Source organism: Pelodiscus sinensis, chromosome 14 (genome assembly GCF_052426305.1).
Source record: "Pelodiscus sinensis isolate ZL-2025 chromosome 14, ASM5242630v1, whole genome shotgun sequence".
Classification (NCBI taxonomy): Eukaryota; Metazoa; Chordata; order Testudines; family Trionychidae; genus Pelodiscus; species Pelodiscus sinensis.
In genome coordinates, this window is record NC_143065.1 from 16,729,792 (window position 1) to 16,747,858 (window position 18,067).

At 41.1% G+C, this 18,067-nt stretch overlaps 1 protein-coding gene across 1 annotated transcript in view; it reads left to right on the plus strand.

The window, feature by feature from the left end:
• The window catches only part of ADAM10 (ADAM metallopeptidase domain 10), a 122,974-nt gene that overhangs the window by 82,291 nt on the left and 22,616 nt on the right, over nt 1–18,067 (plus strand). Inside the window, exons 6-9 of the mRNA XM_006112456.5 lie at nt 2,565–2,714; nt 5,788–5,880; nt 7,695–7,878; nt 17,663–17,826. Coding sequence (XP_006112518.2) covers nt 2,565–2,714; nt 5,788–5,880; nt 7,695–7,878; nt 17,663–17,826 — 591 coding nt within the window. The remainder of the gene's footprint in view (nt 1–2,564; nt 2,715–5,787; nt 5,881–7,694; nt 7,879–17,662; nt 17,827–18,067) is intronic.

Here is an 18,067-nt window from a genome sequence, read left to right on the forward strand (position 1 = left end):
GGCAAGGGCTAGCAGCCCCACTCCCCAGGAAGCTTCAGTGTGGACTCGATAGAATAAAGCTAAGCTTTATCCTGCAGAGCCCTCAATGCGTGTAATCAGGTATCCACTAAGATTTTTAGCGAATTCATGGTTACTGTATTAAACAATTTCTAACAGCCCTGCTTGTGACCTCTAACACTAAAACTATACTAAACGTAATTTAAACTCTCTGGATTCAGACGACATTTCAGGATCTTGCAAAACCTTGAGGTTCTCATTATCAATATCAAGTATGATTACTGTAGATGTAGAAGGTGTAGGATATTGGGCTGAGCCTGTAATTGACCCTATGACTAGTGTTCCTTCTAAGCTATGCAGCAGCACAGCTTCACAGGTGATTGAACATCCCTGTCCATTCAGTCAGCTCTGTGCATGGAGCCCTGAGCCTCTGACTGGGTGGGGCTGATTAATCACCTGTGAAGCTGTGCTGCCATGCAGTTTAGAGGGAACACTGCTATGACACCCTGGAAGCTGCTTTTATTTTTTTTTTTTTTTAATTCCTAATATCAGTGTGCTTTCTTGTTTTCTGCTTCGTTTGCATAAAAGTAGAGTGCAGAATATGCAGTAACATAACCTCCTGGTTATGGAGTTATACTGGGTTTACTATTCAATCTAGTCCCAATTACTAGACTTAAGGTTTGTATTGGGAGATATCAGAAGTGTCTGTTGATAAAGTGCTGGATAACACAGCTTTTACTGTGTCTGAATACCAGCATCTCCATAAAACTATACATCTGTCTATACCACCAAATTTGGTATGCAGTTTCCTCTTCTCTGACTTAAAGCAAAGTCGGGGGTTGAGTGTGCCACGACAATGGTATGTGCCTGGAAATCAATTTTTTTTCCAGAAAATGGAAAAGGGGGGGTTGGTAGGATGGAGTAACACTGTGGAATGATTCCAATGGGGGTGGAAAATGACTGGCTAGCTGTAGCCAACACTCCAACCTATCCTGTAGAGCAGCTTCTGCACTCTGAGTGCACCTCCCCTTAGCCAACTGGAAGAAATCAGCGGCCGGGGTGTGCCCCCACCCTTGTGACCAGGTAAGTGTTCTAGTGTTCACATAATGGTAAAAACCATTATTTTTGGAATCTCGTTCTTTCTTCTATTGGACTGTGCCTTAGTTTAGACATTTAGTTTACTTTTGTTTCAGCTACACCAGACTAACACAGCTGCATCTCTATCATTAGTTTAGAGAGTGGCTTGAGTCTCATTTTAATAAGTACGAACGTTTTCCTTTAATATATTCAGCCTGTATGTTAACATTTTTGGAGCTTTCAGTGAGGAAGTCCTATAGATACAGCTAATTACACTTAAAATATTCTCATTCCCTACATACTCTAGAAAGGAAAGAACCACAAAGCAAATTGCAACCATTTTCTGTCCTTGAAGTATAAAATCTAGTTCAGATGATAATAGCTTTAATTTAATTTTACTTTAAACAGACCTGCTCAGATGGAATTGAAAAGTGCTTTATTGTTCTAGGAAACTCTTTTACTGAAAGTCGCTGAGAATTGTGCTAAGTCGCTAAGATGTTGCACCCACCATCCCTTGTTATAGTACTTCCAACTTCATATTAATTATCTAGGTTAGTAAGTCAACTTGCTAAATTGAGTATTTCCAAAACTGGCAGCACCCAGCTTGGATCCTACCAGTTCTTACATTATGTATTTGCTCTAAACCCTTGTCTCCCGTTGAAAACTTTTTTCAGTGTTAGCAATATCCTGAACCCCAATGTGGACTGTTTTGACTGTCATAATTATGAGATGAGCCTCAGTTGAAAATAGCACTGGCAGCCAAAACCCTGTTGACATTGTGGCTCAAGAAATTACTAATGCATTTGAGCCAGTGCATATGGATCCAGTGTTGGGAGCAGCAGGACCTTGTGCAGACATGACCTACATGGGGATGATGGGCTATAAAGCAGTGAATGGCCCAAAGACAAATGAATTTAAGTTTCAGTGCTCTGAATGGTAGAAATAGTAGATAACATTATTCTGGATATTATTTAGTAATACTTAATATCACATCACACACTGCAGTGTTTCAGCTTGTTCAGGTTGATGACAGTTAGGGTAGTTATGATCTGAAGAAAGAACCTTTTTGTTATTTTACGGAAACACTTTTAGAGTCGATTTTTATATCTACAAACTGGATACATGTTAATCTATCTTTGCAAAGAGCTCTACTTAGTTTTCTGTTTATGGTTTTCTAGGTTTTAGTGGCACAAAATTCTTGTAATATGATGGTATCAAAACGTCTCTGTTCTTGTTGGCTATATGCTAAACTAAAGAGATTAGCTCACAGAGGAATTATGACTAAATGTGCTTAAGAAGTGGGATGACATACCTGAAAAATAGCCTAGTTCAAGATTTGAGAAATGTTTACGTAATAAATAGGATAATATAGTTCATGTGTTTTCTTCTTAAGCATGCTGCACTCATATAAGACATGAATGATTTTAAATATAACTTTAATTTAAAAGAACATGTACAATTAATGCTTCATTGCTTTCTAATATATATAGAAACCCCACAGAGAACATAACATCAATGGTCCAGAGCTTTTAAGAAAAAAACGTGCGGCTCAAGCTGAAAAAAATACTTGTCAGCTCTACATTCAGACTGATCATTTATTCTTCAAGCATTATGGAACAAGGGAAGCTGTGATTGCACAGGTATTTATAAGCCTTTAGTCACTATTTCAGTAATCTGTTCTTTTTCTCTTAAAGGGGGAATAGTCTAGAAAAATGAATACATTTTTATTATGGCGCTTTTCATGTTGCGGTCTGGATACATTAATTCATATGCTGCTGTCTAATGGCATTAAGGGAGCTTTCTCATTGGCCCACTGTGACTGGTTTGATCACAGCAGTCCCCTTGTGATGGTCACCAGATGTGCTAATCATGCACTGAGCCTACCTTCCTGCCCTCTGTATTTCCCCACTACTCCTTCATGCTGTGCCAGAAGCTCTGGCCTCTTTCAGCCAAGGGACAGAGTTGGGGTAACAGACCCTCAGCAGAGCAACACACTCTGAATCATCTCAGCTTGGGAGAGCTCAGCTATAAGGCCATTGACGACACCCAAGAACACAGCCTCAGAGGACCAAAACCCCAAATAAATCACTTACTCCTTTTAGATGTTTTACACAGAGAAAACTCATAATGTCAGCCCCCTTTATCGATGAAAGAGATTCAGATCTGCACTGTGGTTGCTCTCCCCCCCCCCCCCCCCCCCCACCCCCAGTAACAGTTATTTACGCTTCATAATGAACGAATGTGCTTTTATTAACTATAAAAAGTAGAATTTAATTGCATTCAGTTTTCACTTGCATTCAAGTGAAAACAAATCAAAGTAAGTTAATAAGCCAAAATAAACAAAACATGTCAGCTAATCTTAATACATGGAGGCCATGTCTACACTAGGAAACTATTTTGAAATTACTAAATTCAACTTAAGAACTCCCAATTTAACAATTTCAACTTAATTTGTCCTCACTGTGGGGAAGCATTGAAATTAGTCGGAGACAGGCTCCATTAATGTGGATGCACTACCTTGGACTTAGAGTCCCAGGAAGCACTGGGAATAATGATTTTGAATTACTCTGGGGAGTAATCATTTTGAAATCGTGGTACAGGAGCATCTACACTGCCATTATTTCAAAATAACCATTTTGGAATTAGTGTTGCTCCTGCTGAAAAGCAGGAATGCAGATTTCTTATTCCATGGCCCATTATTTTGAAATAACAGGCTTGGTAGTGTGAATGCTCCACTTATAAATTGGACCTTGGGGGGTTATTTCAAAAGAAGTTGTTGCAAAACATATCTCTCATCCTAGTTCTTATCTCCGATGCAGTTCTTAATAGGCTGGAGTTCATTTTTTCCCTGGCCTGGGTCTGTCAGTTTCTTCTGTATCCTTTTTCAGGTGGGAAAATAGTTTCAAAGGCTAGCTGAAGACAAAGCTTAATTGCTTTCCATTCCTTAAATAGCCTTTCCCCAAGGCAAGAACTCTGTTTAGTCTCCCCATCTCCAGGGAAAAATACCAGATTTAAGATGGATTCCAGTACTAGTAGCATGGTTACATGTCTTTCTATGACGAACAACAGTTTGGGCTTAGAGGAAAAATAAAACCATTCACAGACTGTTACCTTGAGTATTGAGCCATTATGTTTCCATGTATCAGTGATGATCCACATTAGCTCATTTAGGATTATAAATAGATCCACACTTGATATTTCTAACATTACATATGGTGATACACAGGGCTCGACGATCATGGCGAAAACCACTTGCCAGCCCCGCACTGCACATGCGTGAGACTCGCACTGCGCATGCGTGGACCGCAGGTGAACGGGGCATAATTGTCGAGCCCTGGTGATAGACACAGAGAAATAGGATATACACACTCAGCAGATCATAATACTTTTAGGTGCCCAGCTGCTCAGTGAATCTCAGCCCCAGTTTAAGTACCCAGGCTCCCTGTAAAATGCATGGTGAGAGTTAGTGCATAACAATGAGGTTCACAAAAAGCCAAAAAGCTGAATGGGGATCAGCCTAAGCTAGCCAGTATGAAATGTCAAGGAGTGGGGTGGTGTTTAGGCCCTGCTACTCAAAGATAGGTATTTTTCCTCCATGCCAAGGTTGCCTATTTTGGCTTAGCATTCATAGCTGGGAACATTCTTGAAGAACTACGCAGTGGACTTTGAAGTCAATCTTTGGTCCAATGTATATCTAATTGTGTTTTATTTAAAGTGAAACAACTTCAATGGGAGAAATTGAGTTGGAGCACTCACTTGGAATGTGGGAGCACTGCGCTCAAGCACTTTCTCCAAATCAGGCAGAGTGAAATTTTGAAGATCAGGCTCTCTCATCCCAAATGAGTGCTCTAATTATTGGACACACTTCCAGCCTTCTCCTTCCTCAAATTCCTGATCTGGTCACCCCCACTGTCTTTTTTGTTTATTTGTTTGCTTGGTTTTTTTAATAGAGTAGCACACCTAGTGGAATAGTTGAGAGAGGCAGAGGAATGCCTAGTTTTAAAATCCCACAGATGCTTAGGTGCAAGTGAAGGTATCAAGCTGCTTTGGTAGCATCAGTGCTTCAGCAGTTTTTTATGGGCTCACTCTCAGGAACTTACATGGGGAATGTTTAGAGGGCCTTATTAATCCCTAAATATTGGCTATAAGCCCACTTAAAGTGGTGTTTTGATGCCTAAGCTTCTTTGTTAATCTGATCCTTAAGTCACTTAGGTGCATTTGAAACCTTTATCCTGTGTTCTTAAGGCAAATGATAGTTTCTCATATTTGTTTTCTAGGAAAAAAAAATAGTATGTCCAGTGACAACTTAGACAAAATTTAATTATAAAACTTTTCTAGCATATCTTTCTTTAAAATAATGCAATCCTTTGAGGATATGTTTCACAGTACTCTGTTGTTAGGGTGAATTGAATTATTGTCACAAACAAATATATCTGAATTGTTTCCAGTTACTTGTATTGGGTGAACAAAATTAATTTAGCAACAGGGGACTTATAAAGTTTTTATGGTCTGAACTATCATTTACTTTAGATGTACACTCTGGGCACTTTCATTAATATTTGATGGACATTTTTTAATAAAGTTGATACTGCACATTAATTTGCATATGAAGATGCTTGCATTTAGTGACACTGAAGTCTTATTACAGAATATAATATTTGGAAAACATGTTTTGACCGTAAACACTTGAGCTTGTCTCTTTCTGATTAATAGATATCCAGTCATGTTAAAGCAATCGACACAATTTACCAGTCAACAGACTTCACAGGAATCCGTAACATCAGTTTCATGGTGAAACGAATAAGAGTAAGTAATTGTGGTGTTGCAGTCATATATGTTGAGTGAGCAGCTTTTGTTTAAAACAATTATTGCCATTTAGCTATCATTCCTGACTGATACTTTCATGTTATAATTGTCGTCCTACCTAATTTCTTTAGTGCTTCTGCAATCTTAATATTCACATTGCCATAGCTTTCGTTATAGCCTCATGATGTTTTAGTTCAGTATTTGACACAGCAGACTAATTTAAGGGACAGCACTTTTTATATTTTGGTTATCAGCAATAATGGAAAAGGAAATACAGTAGAAATACAGTTTACTTTCAGGCTCTTTATAATATTAATTACATTAAAGAATTTATGATGGATGCTTTAAACAAGTGGTCAGTGCTTCCTAATTTGAAGTCTAATTTATCCTTAAGTTCTCCATTCATTGGTGGGGAAAAATATAGTCAATACACTATTATAAAGAAACATGTTATTAAAGATAACATGCAAAGGAGAAAACCATTGGGCTGAAATGAAATGTGTGTGAAAAGTGATGGGCTTCAAAAATTAGAAATTTACATCTTTTAACAGGATTTGTTTGTGGTGGGAAGAAAGGATTAATTCCCTCCAGCATAAATGAAACTATAGCTCTTCTTATGAATGAAGATAAAGTGATCTTATTCTCTTTTTAGCTTAAAAATATTTTACTCTACCCTGGAAGGGTGTTTGAGATTATAAGAGAAGAACTATAAGAAGGGGACCTGATAAGAGGAAGCAGTTTTCGAGTGTTAATTTAGACTTTTGTAACTTTTGTAGCATCTTTGTAACTCTGTAAACACCTTGCAAGAAAGAAGGCCTTTGCTGAGGAATCAGCACTCAAGCCTCTTAAGTGAAGGTGTGAGGTAGCTCCCCCTTCAGACCCCTGAAAAGTTCCTCAGGAGAAAAATAGGGGAGGACAAATTAGACTGAATTACTTGAATATGCTTCTTTATTTTAAAGATAAAAGCAGGAAAAACTTTTTTTTAATTAAAAGGCTGCCTTTATTTAAAAAAGCAAAAGACCAAAGCACAATTATTAAAAACTTTTTTTTTTTTTTTTTTGCACTTTGGTTTTAAGCCTCTGTCTTTGAGATTATTACACATGACATTACTCTGTGGTTAGTAATATATATTATGTTCAGTTTTAAAAAAATCTCTAATTGTCTTCTGCCTTAATGCATGTTTATGCTCAGAAAAACACTTTTGAGACTTCTATTATCAGTGAGCTGAACGGAAGTTGTGTATAGCCCATAATACTAAAACTTTGCTTTTAGCTTTGTTAGAGATTTAATCTGAGTATGTAGTTTTGCTCTGTAAGACACTTTTATACAAAACTTTCTTGTTCTTAGATCTGTCTAAACTTTCTGATCTTGTGTGCTAGGATGTAGCATGTGCCATCCGTGTAATAATCTTTTTGCTCCAGGAACTTGACTAATGTATCTACTTCCAATTCCATTAGTTAATTCTCAGAAGTGTAGAATTAAGGTTATTCACACACACTTTTTTTTTTTAATTCTTGTGGATGAAGTTTGTCTGAATGAAGTATTTGAATGAAGAGGAAGGAGGTTGTAATTAGCCACATAAATACAGTTACATGGTCTTATGAAACAAGTTCACTCTAGAACTCAGAATTTTCCAGATACTATGTATCAGAAGTGGTAGCCATGTTAGTCTGTAACTTTAAAAACAAGTAGTCCTGGGGTACTCAGATAATGAAGTAATTATTTGATATAGTATGAAGTCTTTCTTAGCAAGCTTGTATTAGCCAGACGAAAATGAAGTGTCTGATTTAGTATACACTTAAATTTACTTTTAGATCAACACAACTGCAGATGAGAGAGACCCTTCCAATCCCTTCAGATTTCCTAATATTGGTGTGGAGAAGTTTCTGGAACTGAACTCTGAGCAGAATCATGATGGTTATTGTTTGGCCTATGTATTTACTGACCGTGATTTTGATGATGGTGTCCTTGGTCTGGCTTGGGTTGGAGCCCCTTCAGGTAATTAATCCATAACTAGAATACTCTTACAGAAGATAACTATTTTTAAGTAGGAGCGAGGAAGAAAAGCATAAACTGTTTGACTTTGTATATTTTCAGCATTATAGGCCTGATGCTTCACAGTTCAGTTATGTCTTATTTGAAATTATGTAAACATCCATTCTTCATGTGTAAGGATGTTAAATTGAGGTTAATTTACTAGTTAAGTAGTCAATGGAATTTCCATCGACTACTCAGTTAGTCAATAGTCACTTCCGCATGCAGCCCCACGTTCAGCAGGAAGTCCCGCTGACTCCAGGCTGCATGTGGGCGTGCCAACTTTGAAATGTACAAAAGTCCCCAGCAGGGGCTCTGGCGCATTTCAAAGTGGAAGCATGCTCATGGAGCGTGGGATCAGCTGGAGACTCCCCAGCTGGCTCCAGGCGGCACTGTCGCTTTTGCCGCCTCAGTGATTCAAAGGGGCAGCTCCTCACAGCTGAGCTGGGTATCAGCTGTGAGGCACTGCCCCTTTTGAACTGCCCCTTTTCAAAGGGGTAGTGCCGCACAACTGAGCTGAGCTCAGTTATGTGGTGTTGCCCTTTGAAGTACCATCTTCCCCCACTTTTGCTGCCTCTATATGATAGAGGCAGCAAGGGGGGGGGGGGGCAGAATCGACTAGTCGACTGACTATTTGATAAACATATACTTATCGGATAGTCAACTAGTCTTTAACATCCTTAATCCTGTGCCACTAACAGTTTGTGTCATTAAGGTTCCCCTATTAATTGGGCAGACGCTTGACCAGGGATGATTGACGGATGAAACAAAATAAGTTCACAATTGTTTTATATCAAGTATGAAGAAGGGCTCCTTATATTCTACAACATTCTACAGTCATAAAATTCACATGTTGTCATAGCTTTGTACTCGAGGATCTCTGATTACCAGCTCTTCTGGATACAAATAACTTGGAAATCTGAACAGAGTATAAACCAATGCATTGATGTCTGCAGGGATACTGAAACAATGACTCTGTACTTACCCTTCCTAGATAATTGTTTCTTTAATTTTCTTTGAGACATTGACCAGTTTCATTCCAGCAGTGTGTCTTAATTTTCAGTTTTTAAATATTTCCTGGTATTTTATGATAGCTTGCATTGGAGCTACAAAATGCATTGCTTGCATTGGAGCTACAAAAATTACTATTCCAGTAGTATTTTGTGGCTGCTCAAGTGTGACATAAGAAAAAAAAATCTGTCTAGCAGCTGACTTCGTCCATTGGAGAAATAACATTTACCACCTGGCAAAGAAAGTCTGTTCAACCATGTAGCTAGACAAGTTGCTCCATCTGCAGAAAGAGTCAGTATTGTCAATATAAAACAGCAGTTGACTAATATTGGAGGTCAACAAATGTCTAATGGATGGGGAAACTAGTTGCAATGTTCTTCCAGTCTAACTGATCTTACCATGCTTAATTCTAGAGTATCTGAATGCTGAACACATGACCTACTTACCATACTTTCTTGTTGTCTTACACTCTTTCTAGTTATGAAATAGATAATTCTTTTGCTACAGATAGGTCATGTTCTGTATGTACTCTAATATACTTTAAGGCTTTTTCTTTAGATAAATCTAACACTAACAGTGACCCTTCATACTTCTGACAGTACACTGCAGCAGTGCTGCCTTTCTGTAGTCTTCCTGGACCACAGTAAAAGCCTTATCTGGCATGGGGTAATGGAGGGTGCTGGCTAGTCAAATATTCTAATTAACTAAGAACTGGGGTAGGGAGTCGGATGCCAGAAGGGGTGAGGGCCTTGGTTAGGGGTATGGGCTCTAGGGTGTGGCAGAGGATGAAGGATTTGGGATGCACAGTCAACCTCTTGGCCCTAGCCTCAAGCCCCCTCCTGCAAGTTTTGGGCTCCTGGTGGGAGTTTGGGTGCGGGAGAGGGTTGGAGCATGGGAGGGATTTTGGGGTGCTGGATCCAAACAGAACTCACCAGCTCCCCACCGGTGGCAACATGTCCCTGCTGCTCCTAGGCAAAGGTATGGCTAGGCAGCTGTGTGTGCTGCCTCTGCCTGCAGGCGGGGTCCCAGTGGCCATTCCTTCATCTAGGATCAGCAGGGACATGTTGCTGCTTCTGGGGAGCCATGCAGAGACCACTAGAGAACCTGCTGACACCACCCCAACAGGCCTACAAACTGGACTTTCAATGAAGATTGGAAGTGGCAAAGTGCCATATATAACATAGTTATTAATAATTTTTATTGTGCTGCAATCTTAGGTTATGTATAAACTGCAAGCCTCTTTCGAAAGAGGCTTTTTTCGAAAGAAACTTTTGAAAAAGCTTCTTTCGAAAACGAGCGTCTAGACTACAACCTGTACTTTTGAAAAAGCGGCTTGCTTTTTCGAAAGAGAGCACCCAGGCAATCTGGACGCTCTCTTTTGAAGAAGCACAGTTTGCATTATATAGTGCCTTTTTTCGAAAGAGCACTTTCGAAAAAAGGCGTTACTCCTCATAAAACGAGACTTTTCCTTGGTGAAAAAAACTGCCACATTTTTTAAATTTACTTACGAAAGAACGCAGCAGCAGTCTAGACGCAGGGCAAGTTTTTTCAAAAAAAGGCCACTTTTTTTAAAAACAAAAAGCCTGTAGTCTAGACACACGCTTAGGTTGTTGGTCCTCTTTTCAGAACAAACCCCCCTTTATCTGGGGTAATTTTTGTGTTTCCTAATTCACCAGATACTATTGCTTCTATTTGTGAACTTTCTGTATAAAATAGTTTTTCTATAAAATTGAGGAACATAATAGCTAGTTTGAAAGTACTAGTGGCAGGAGAGAGTATTCTAGTTAAAATTAGTTGTTCTTCAGGAGATGTCTCCATGGGTGCTCCATTGTTGGTGATGGGTCATCCCAGAACCACAGATCTCAGCTTTTTCAGTAGTTGTCTGTCGGGCTGTGCATGCACGAAGAGTGCCTTGCACCATTCACACTTTGGCATCTCGTGCATGCGACCCAACCCCCTTCCCCTTTCAGCTGTCACAGACAGCTCATTGTTCTCTTAATACATTGTTCCCCCTCAGTGAGATTGTTGAAGTTATCCTTGCCTTTTTTTCTTGTTAATAGCTAGGGTTTTCTTTCCTTTTGAAGAAAAAAAAATTCCTGTCAGTTCTTGGTCAGAGTTGCCAGTAGTGGTGGCTTTGGTCTGCCCAAGCCACCTCACCATGTTTTAACCAACCCGTCCTCCTTTTGCCCCAGTTTAAAAATAAAATAAAATAAAAAATGGGAAAAGAAGACCGAAGGAGAGGGTGGGAGGAAGGACTTAAACTTTTAATGGCCGCCAGCTAGTCTGGGTTGGGGGGGGGGGTTCACTTAATTGCGAAAAGCTCACTGGGCTTCAGGAAATGCAAGGCACGCTAGGAGCCCATGCCTGTCTTAGATGGGCATTCCATGAGTATATGCTGCTTGGGGGAAGCTTATATGCCCCAAAAATGTGACCACTGCTTGAGCCAGAAAAGACAGGAGCTTCAGCTCCGTATGATATTATTCAAGAAGTCTGTGCAGCCCACTGAGGAGCCTCAATCTTCTCAGCCATTTGTGGAGGCTCCAGGAAGAGAGCCCCTACCTTGCCAAAGAAACGTTCAGAAAAGAGAGCCTCTCCGGCAAGATCTCGGCCTCCCATTCCGCCTCTCAGGCTGAGTAAGAGGGATACACTGGGCACCTCCAATACTGCAGCACCAAGACCACATACTTGCACCACTACTGCGACCTCCCATACAGCCTCAGTGCTGACATGATCCTCATCAGTACCATAGAGGTCTCGCCACCAAATCCTGGCACCAGCATTAATGACATCTAAAGACCTGGCACCAGCAAAAGCAGCACCGCAAACAACTGTACTTCAGAGCAACAGTACTGCCTTCTACTGTACCACCACTGATGTCAATGCCACACCACAGGGGCCCCAGCACCTGGTCAACATGAGGAGAGCCCGACACCACACATATTGCCGGCACCAGATATAAGTGGCAGGCAGCATGTTGCCCTTCATCCAGGGAAGCCTCCTTGGTGCCATTCTTGCCTTATACCTCTCCACAATATGTGAGGTCTCCGATACTATCTGAGTGCACTGGGTTCAGTGAAGAGGATCGGAGGAGTGTCTTCTCATCTCCGCATTCCTCCTCTACATTTCACCACCTCTATTCTTACTGTAATACAATAAGAGGAAACTTGAAAATGGCAAAGATGCTTAGTGCCTTCTTTATTTTGGTTTTTGTCAAGAAGATGGATGGTGATGGGATGCCTAACATAGTGAATGCTGGTGCAAATAGGGTAAGTTTAGACGTTAAAATAAAATAACAAGTTAAAGAAAAGTTAGGTGTCTGCAAATGCATCCTAGAATACTCAAGGGAGATATCTGAGCCTTTAACTATCCTCTTTGAAAAATTTTGGAAGTTGGGAGAGATTCCAGAAGACTAGAAAATAGAAAAGGGCAAATATAGTGTCCATCTATTTAAAAACAAAACAAAAACCAACCCAGGAAACTATAGACCTGTTAGTTTAACTTCTGTGCCAGGGAAGATAATTAAGCAATTAAGAAATCCGTCTGCAAATATCTGGAAGATAATAAGATGAGAGGTAGCAGCCAGCATGGATTTGTAAAGAACAAATCATGTCAAACCAATCTGATAGCTTTCTTTCTACTTACCTGTGGTGAACAATGCCAAGGCAGATGCTTTGAGTCTCCATTTTTCCTTTGAACACGAGAGAGCTGCATCCAGCAGTGCTTGTCTCTGCTTCCATTGGTGAGGTATCAGTGTACTTCTTCACAGCACCAAGTGCTCCCGCTTCTCTTCCAAGGCGGGACTGGGTGATGGATCTCTAGGTGATGCCCTTCTAATCCGCTGGAACGAACATCGACATTATGCCTTCTCGCCCATCCTGCTTATCCACAGAATTCTATGCAAAATCTGATCTGACGGGGCTCAAGTCTCTTGGAAAGCTCCATCCTGGTCCAGACAGACCTGGTTTCCATACCTACATCTCATGTCTATTGTACCTCCTTTTCCAGAGTCGAGGAAAATTGATTCACCTCAACCTCATAACCTTCACGTATACATGTGGCTCCTGTCTGGTTCCACGGATCTGAATCCCTGTGCTCAGAACAAGTGAGAACTGTTATTCTACACAGCAGGAGGCCATCCACCAGAGCCACTTACTTATAGAAGTGGAAACCGTTCTCTTCCTGGTATCAACAGACGTGACTTGATCCTCCCAATGAACTGCTTCACTGTGTTCTTGACTGTATTATAACATCTGAAGACCAGGGGCTTATCCATTTCCTCTGTTAAGGTGCACTTGGCAGCAATAATGGCCTTTCATGAGCGGATAGACAGATCATCAATTTTTTGCATATCCCATAATCAGGAGGTTCCTCAAAGTTCTTCAGAACCTCTGCCCTCCACACAGAACCCTAGCACCCTCCTGTGACTTGAACTTGGTTCTAGATTGCCTTATGAGACCTCCTTTCAAGCCCATGGTGACTTGCCCATTCCCATTCCTTCTCATGAAGGTGCTGATCTTGACAGCTATTACCTTGCCAATGATAGGAGCCTTGATGGTTGGACCACTATATATGGTCTTTACCAAGGACAAAGTGATCTTATGACCACACCCAATGTTTTTACCCAAGATCAGCACATCATTCCATGTCATTGGGCCTGTAGTATTAGCAACATTTTTCTCGAAACCTTATGTATCCACTAAGGATACTTTGATCCATACCCTAGACATTCACCAGGATCTAGTGTTTTATATAGGCTGGACTCAGGAGTTCCGCAGGTCTCCATGACTTTTCACATATATCACAGAGCATTCAAAAGGCACACTAATTTCAGCTCAACGTATCTCCAAATGGATGATATCATGCACACTGCGGTGCCATTCCATCCACGGTAAGCTGTTGACAGTCCCACCAAAGGCATACTCCACCTGTTCTACTGCAACCTCAATGGCTTTCCTAAATAATGTGGCACTTAAAGACATTTATCAAGCAGCTACTTGGTCATCTTACTACACTTTTGCCAGGCACTACACCATAATGCTTCAACCGACAGGGGATACAGCGGTGGCTACGGCGGTCTTATCTTCAGCCACCAAGCAGTAACTCCTATTCCTTGCATCCACATGGAGTACTGCTTTGTAGTCACCAACAGTAGAGCACCCCCGGGAACACCAAAGAAGAAAAGAAAGTTACTCACCCTGTGCAGTAATGACTGTTTTTCAAGATGTGTGTCCCCGTATGTGCTCCACAACCTTCCTTTCCTCCACTCTACTCAGAGTCTTGGTTACGCAGGTGTAGACAGGGAACTGAAGGAGGCATGGGCCACTCACATGAGGTGCCAGAGTGCGAACAGCACATGGTGCTTCTTCGGACATGCATGGTCCGACAGACAACCCGACATTCTGCAACTCTGGGATCACCCATTACCAACAGTGGAGCACCCACGGGGGGACACACCTCGAACAGTCATTACTACACAGGGTGAGTAACTTCCTTTTCTGATCTCTAAGGGTATATCTACACTTGCACCCTAGTTCGAACTAGCGACGCAAATGTAGGCATTCGAAATAGTAAATGAAGCCGTGATTTAAATATCCCGCACTTCATTACCATAATCTCGGCTGCATGCTGTTTCCAAACCCAGCTGTTTCTAAAGTGGAAGTGCTCTCCGGGCTGCATTAGTTTGAATCAAACCCATTTGTTCGAACTAACATTACTCCTCATTTTTTGCGGTTTGTATCTGGGATAATCATAGATTTTGAAACAAGAAAAATATCCTTGACAGTGTTTATTTTGGCTGTGGCTGTTCTTTCCAATCCAGGAATTTCATAGTGCCCCAGAACTCTAAATCTCTTTTCATTTGTTGAAATGGTGGTTTAACATTTAAATGACAGGGCTCTTCTAGGTTGTTTGAGATTTGAGAATTTGTTGCCCGTTTGTACCCAAACATTTTCTGAAGGTGTGACTTTGTGGTCTGGAAAATTTATAGCTAGTATTTCAGAATCAACATAATTTATTTTAAATCCAGACTTCCCCAAAATCCTTAATTGTTCTGGCAAATAGTTTTAGAAAGATACTTGATGTAGATAAAAATGTTACATCGGTAACTCTCTTCTGTGGTAGTCCTGCAAGTTGCATTCCTGTGATGGATTCATTGTCCTTTGAGTAAAAGGCTCTGTGGCCAGTGCAAAAAGTAGAGGAGACATTGGACATCACTACCTAGTCTCTGGGTAATTCAAGTAAGGGAGATTTAACTCTATCAAGTCACATGGCTGCCTTTGATGATGATGTCAAGAACTGTTACTCATTTCAGGAACTGGGGACCAAAGTCCACATGGGACAGAATTTGAAACAGAAAGTCTACTCTATTCTACAAAGACTTTCTGCACCTAGTGATAACAAAAGAAATAGCTTGTTTTATGTCTTGCAAGCTACTATTTTTGATTATTCAAAAATGTCTTGACCAATTTGAACCTGGTTTCTCACTGTGTGCTTAGATGCTATTTTATTGAAAACTAAATCTAATGTAAATTATTGTATAGTGCATATATTTATAAAAATTAATATCAGACTACACCCTTGAGTTTAGTAAACAGAATAGCTGGATAGTGTACTAAATGGATTTCTGGTCTGCTTCATATGGCAATTCGCGTGTGTCCTACCACATAGATCTTCTGACTAAGTTACGTAGCTGAATTAGTCTTGCAGTGGGGGTACTCTGCACCCTAGTACCCACATAAAACAAAGGCATCTGAAGTGAGGTATGTGCTGATTGCACACAAAATTGACTGAGAGAGCTATGTATTCTCTCTCATCTAATCAAAGGGCACACCCTGCAAAATCTAGGTACACAAGTTTAGTTAGCCAAACTACCCTATCCTACAAAACAGTCTTGGTTAGGGTAATCTTGAGGCCCACTGAGATGGAGGGCCGCTCACGTGGCCCGCTCACTTGGTCTACCCACTAGTGTAGGTTGTCCATCGCTGGTATAGACCAATGTCGGTGATTTGTCCTGAAAGAGGCAGTGGAAATTCAATACGTGTTGAGCTTCCCAAACCCAGGACTCTGGTCCGGCAACATCTATGGTCTGGAAGGAAGCACCATGGATATTGCTGGATAAGAGCCGCGGAGGCAAGGAACACAAGCCAGCTGAGAGTCCTACAGCTGCTGAGGAGCCCTAGCAAGGTTGGCAGGGGCTGGTCCTGTGGTGGGTGGGGATTCCAGCCCTGGTGAGCCCCAGGCTAGGGAACCCCTGTGGCAGCTCAGAGACATCCCCAGCCGGGAACCCTTGTGACAGCGGGGCTGGCACTGGCTGGGAGGAGTCCACAGCCAGGAACCCAGGCAGCAGCTGAGCCTGCGGAGAGTGTGGGGAATCCCCAGCCCAAGGAAGCTGATCCTGGGAGCCCTGGCTTGGGGCCAGCAGTGGGGAGGTAAGCCCAGGTTCCAGGGCCACCTACAGCCCAGAGAGGAGACTTGACCTCCTCTCGTCCAGCAAACTCCATGGTTTGGAGGTCCCGAGGTGACAGAACAGGGAGGTCCAATCTGTACCTGGATCTAATGACACTAATACTCCATGTAAATGGCAGAGAGGGTCTGTTTAGGTCTATTGGTTAGGGAAGCTTGGCAGTATAACTAAGGGTATAAGCGACTAGTTGCTCTCCTCTCCTCCTCCCCCTTGCTGCTTCTATGAGAGGCAGCAAGGGTGGAGAGCAGAAGCCTATTCTGGGGGGAGCCAGCCCAAAAGCTGGTTTCTCCCCAGCAACCGTCTCCACGGGGGGCAGAGGGATAGTAGGATCTCGGTGTGATTTGGGAATCCGCTTATTCCTGGCCCACGTCTAGTTCCAAATGCATCTCTGCTTTTTAAGTGTAGTAAGAGCCTCTTAATCCATTTAAAAGGCTAAAACACAGCAGGGGGGACCTAGTGCAAGCTGGGACAGCTGATTCTCAGCTCGCACAAGGTACCCTCCACTGTGCACCAGCCTTTTAAATGTATGAAGAGCTGATTTTAGAAATTTTGTCCTTTTTCCATAACTTTTTTCATACTATTTAAAATGATCAGTTGTCCTTTAAGACCATTCGTATGGACAAATGCAGGATATATGGTAAGGCTCTACTTTGGACTTTTTACTTGCTTACTTATTGGTCTGAAAGTATGAATCTTTATTGCCCTTTTCCTGTGAAATTATTCCTGGAAATATTTATTCTGGTATGTATTTTGCTGAACTGCAGTTGGACTTTAACAAGACACAACTTGTTTAGAAAGCATATGTTCTAGATTCTGAACATTAACAATTTCAGTATTGCATTTTCAAACACTGGGTGTGATGTCCTTGATTGTTGACCTTTAAACGTACACATGATTAACCCCCTATCAAAACCTCACTTCAGTTTTAAATTGTACTATGAAGAAATGAGTCACTCCTGCTCAGTGGGATCTGTAGCTAATCTTAGGTTTTTTACAAGTATTTTTTGGGGAAAAATGAAAGATACTATTTAAAATCAGGTTCAGAGTATTTGCAGCTGAACATTGTGATCATTGTGATAGTGAAATGAATTTTCTGTGTTCGGAAATAGCATATTCTTTACTTGGCAAGGCAAAACAAATGGGATTTAGATTAAAAATATAGATGTGGCTCTATATGATTGCAATACGTTTTCAACTAAGATATAGAACAAAAAATACAACTCACCTTTTTTGTTTCATTATGTATTCATTTTGTAACTCTTGTTGTAAATTCAGGAAGCTCTGGTGGAATATGTGAAAAGAGCAAACTCTATTCTGATGGTAAAAAGAAGTCCTTAAATACTGGAATCATCACTGTTCAGAACTATGGCTCTCACGTGCCTCCGAAGGTTTCTCATATCACATTTGCTCATGAGGTTGGACATAACTTTGGTTCACCTGTAAGTATTAAGTGATGCTCCATTACACATTTTCAGTGATTGGGGGAGCATAACTTGTTATGATAACATATAATGTATCAGAGGGTAGCCATGTTAGCCTGAATCTGCATAAACAAGAAGTCCTGTGGCATACGCTTTCGTGGGCAAAGATGCATCTGACAAAGTGGGTCTTTGCCCATGAAAGCTTATGCTCCAATAAATCTGTTAGTTTATAAGATGCCACAGGACTTCTTGTTGTTTA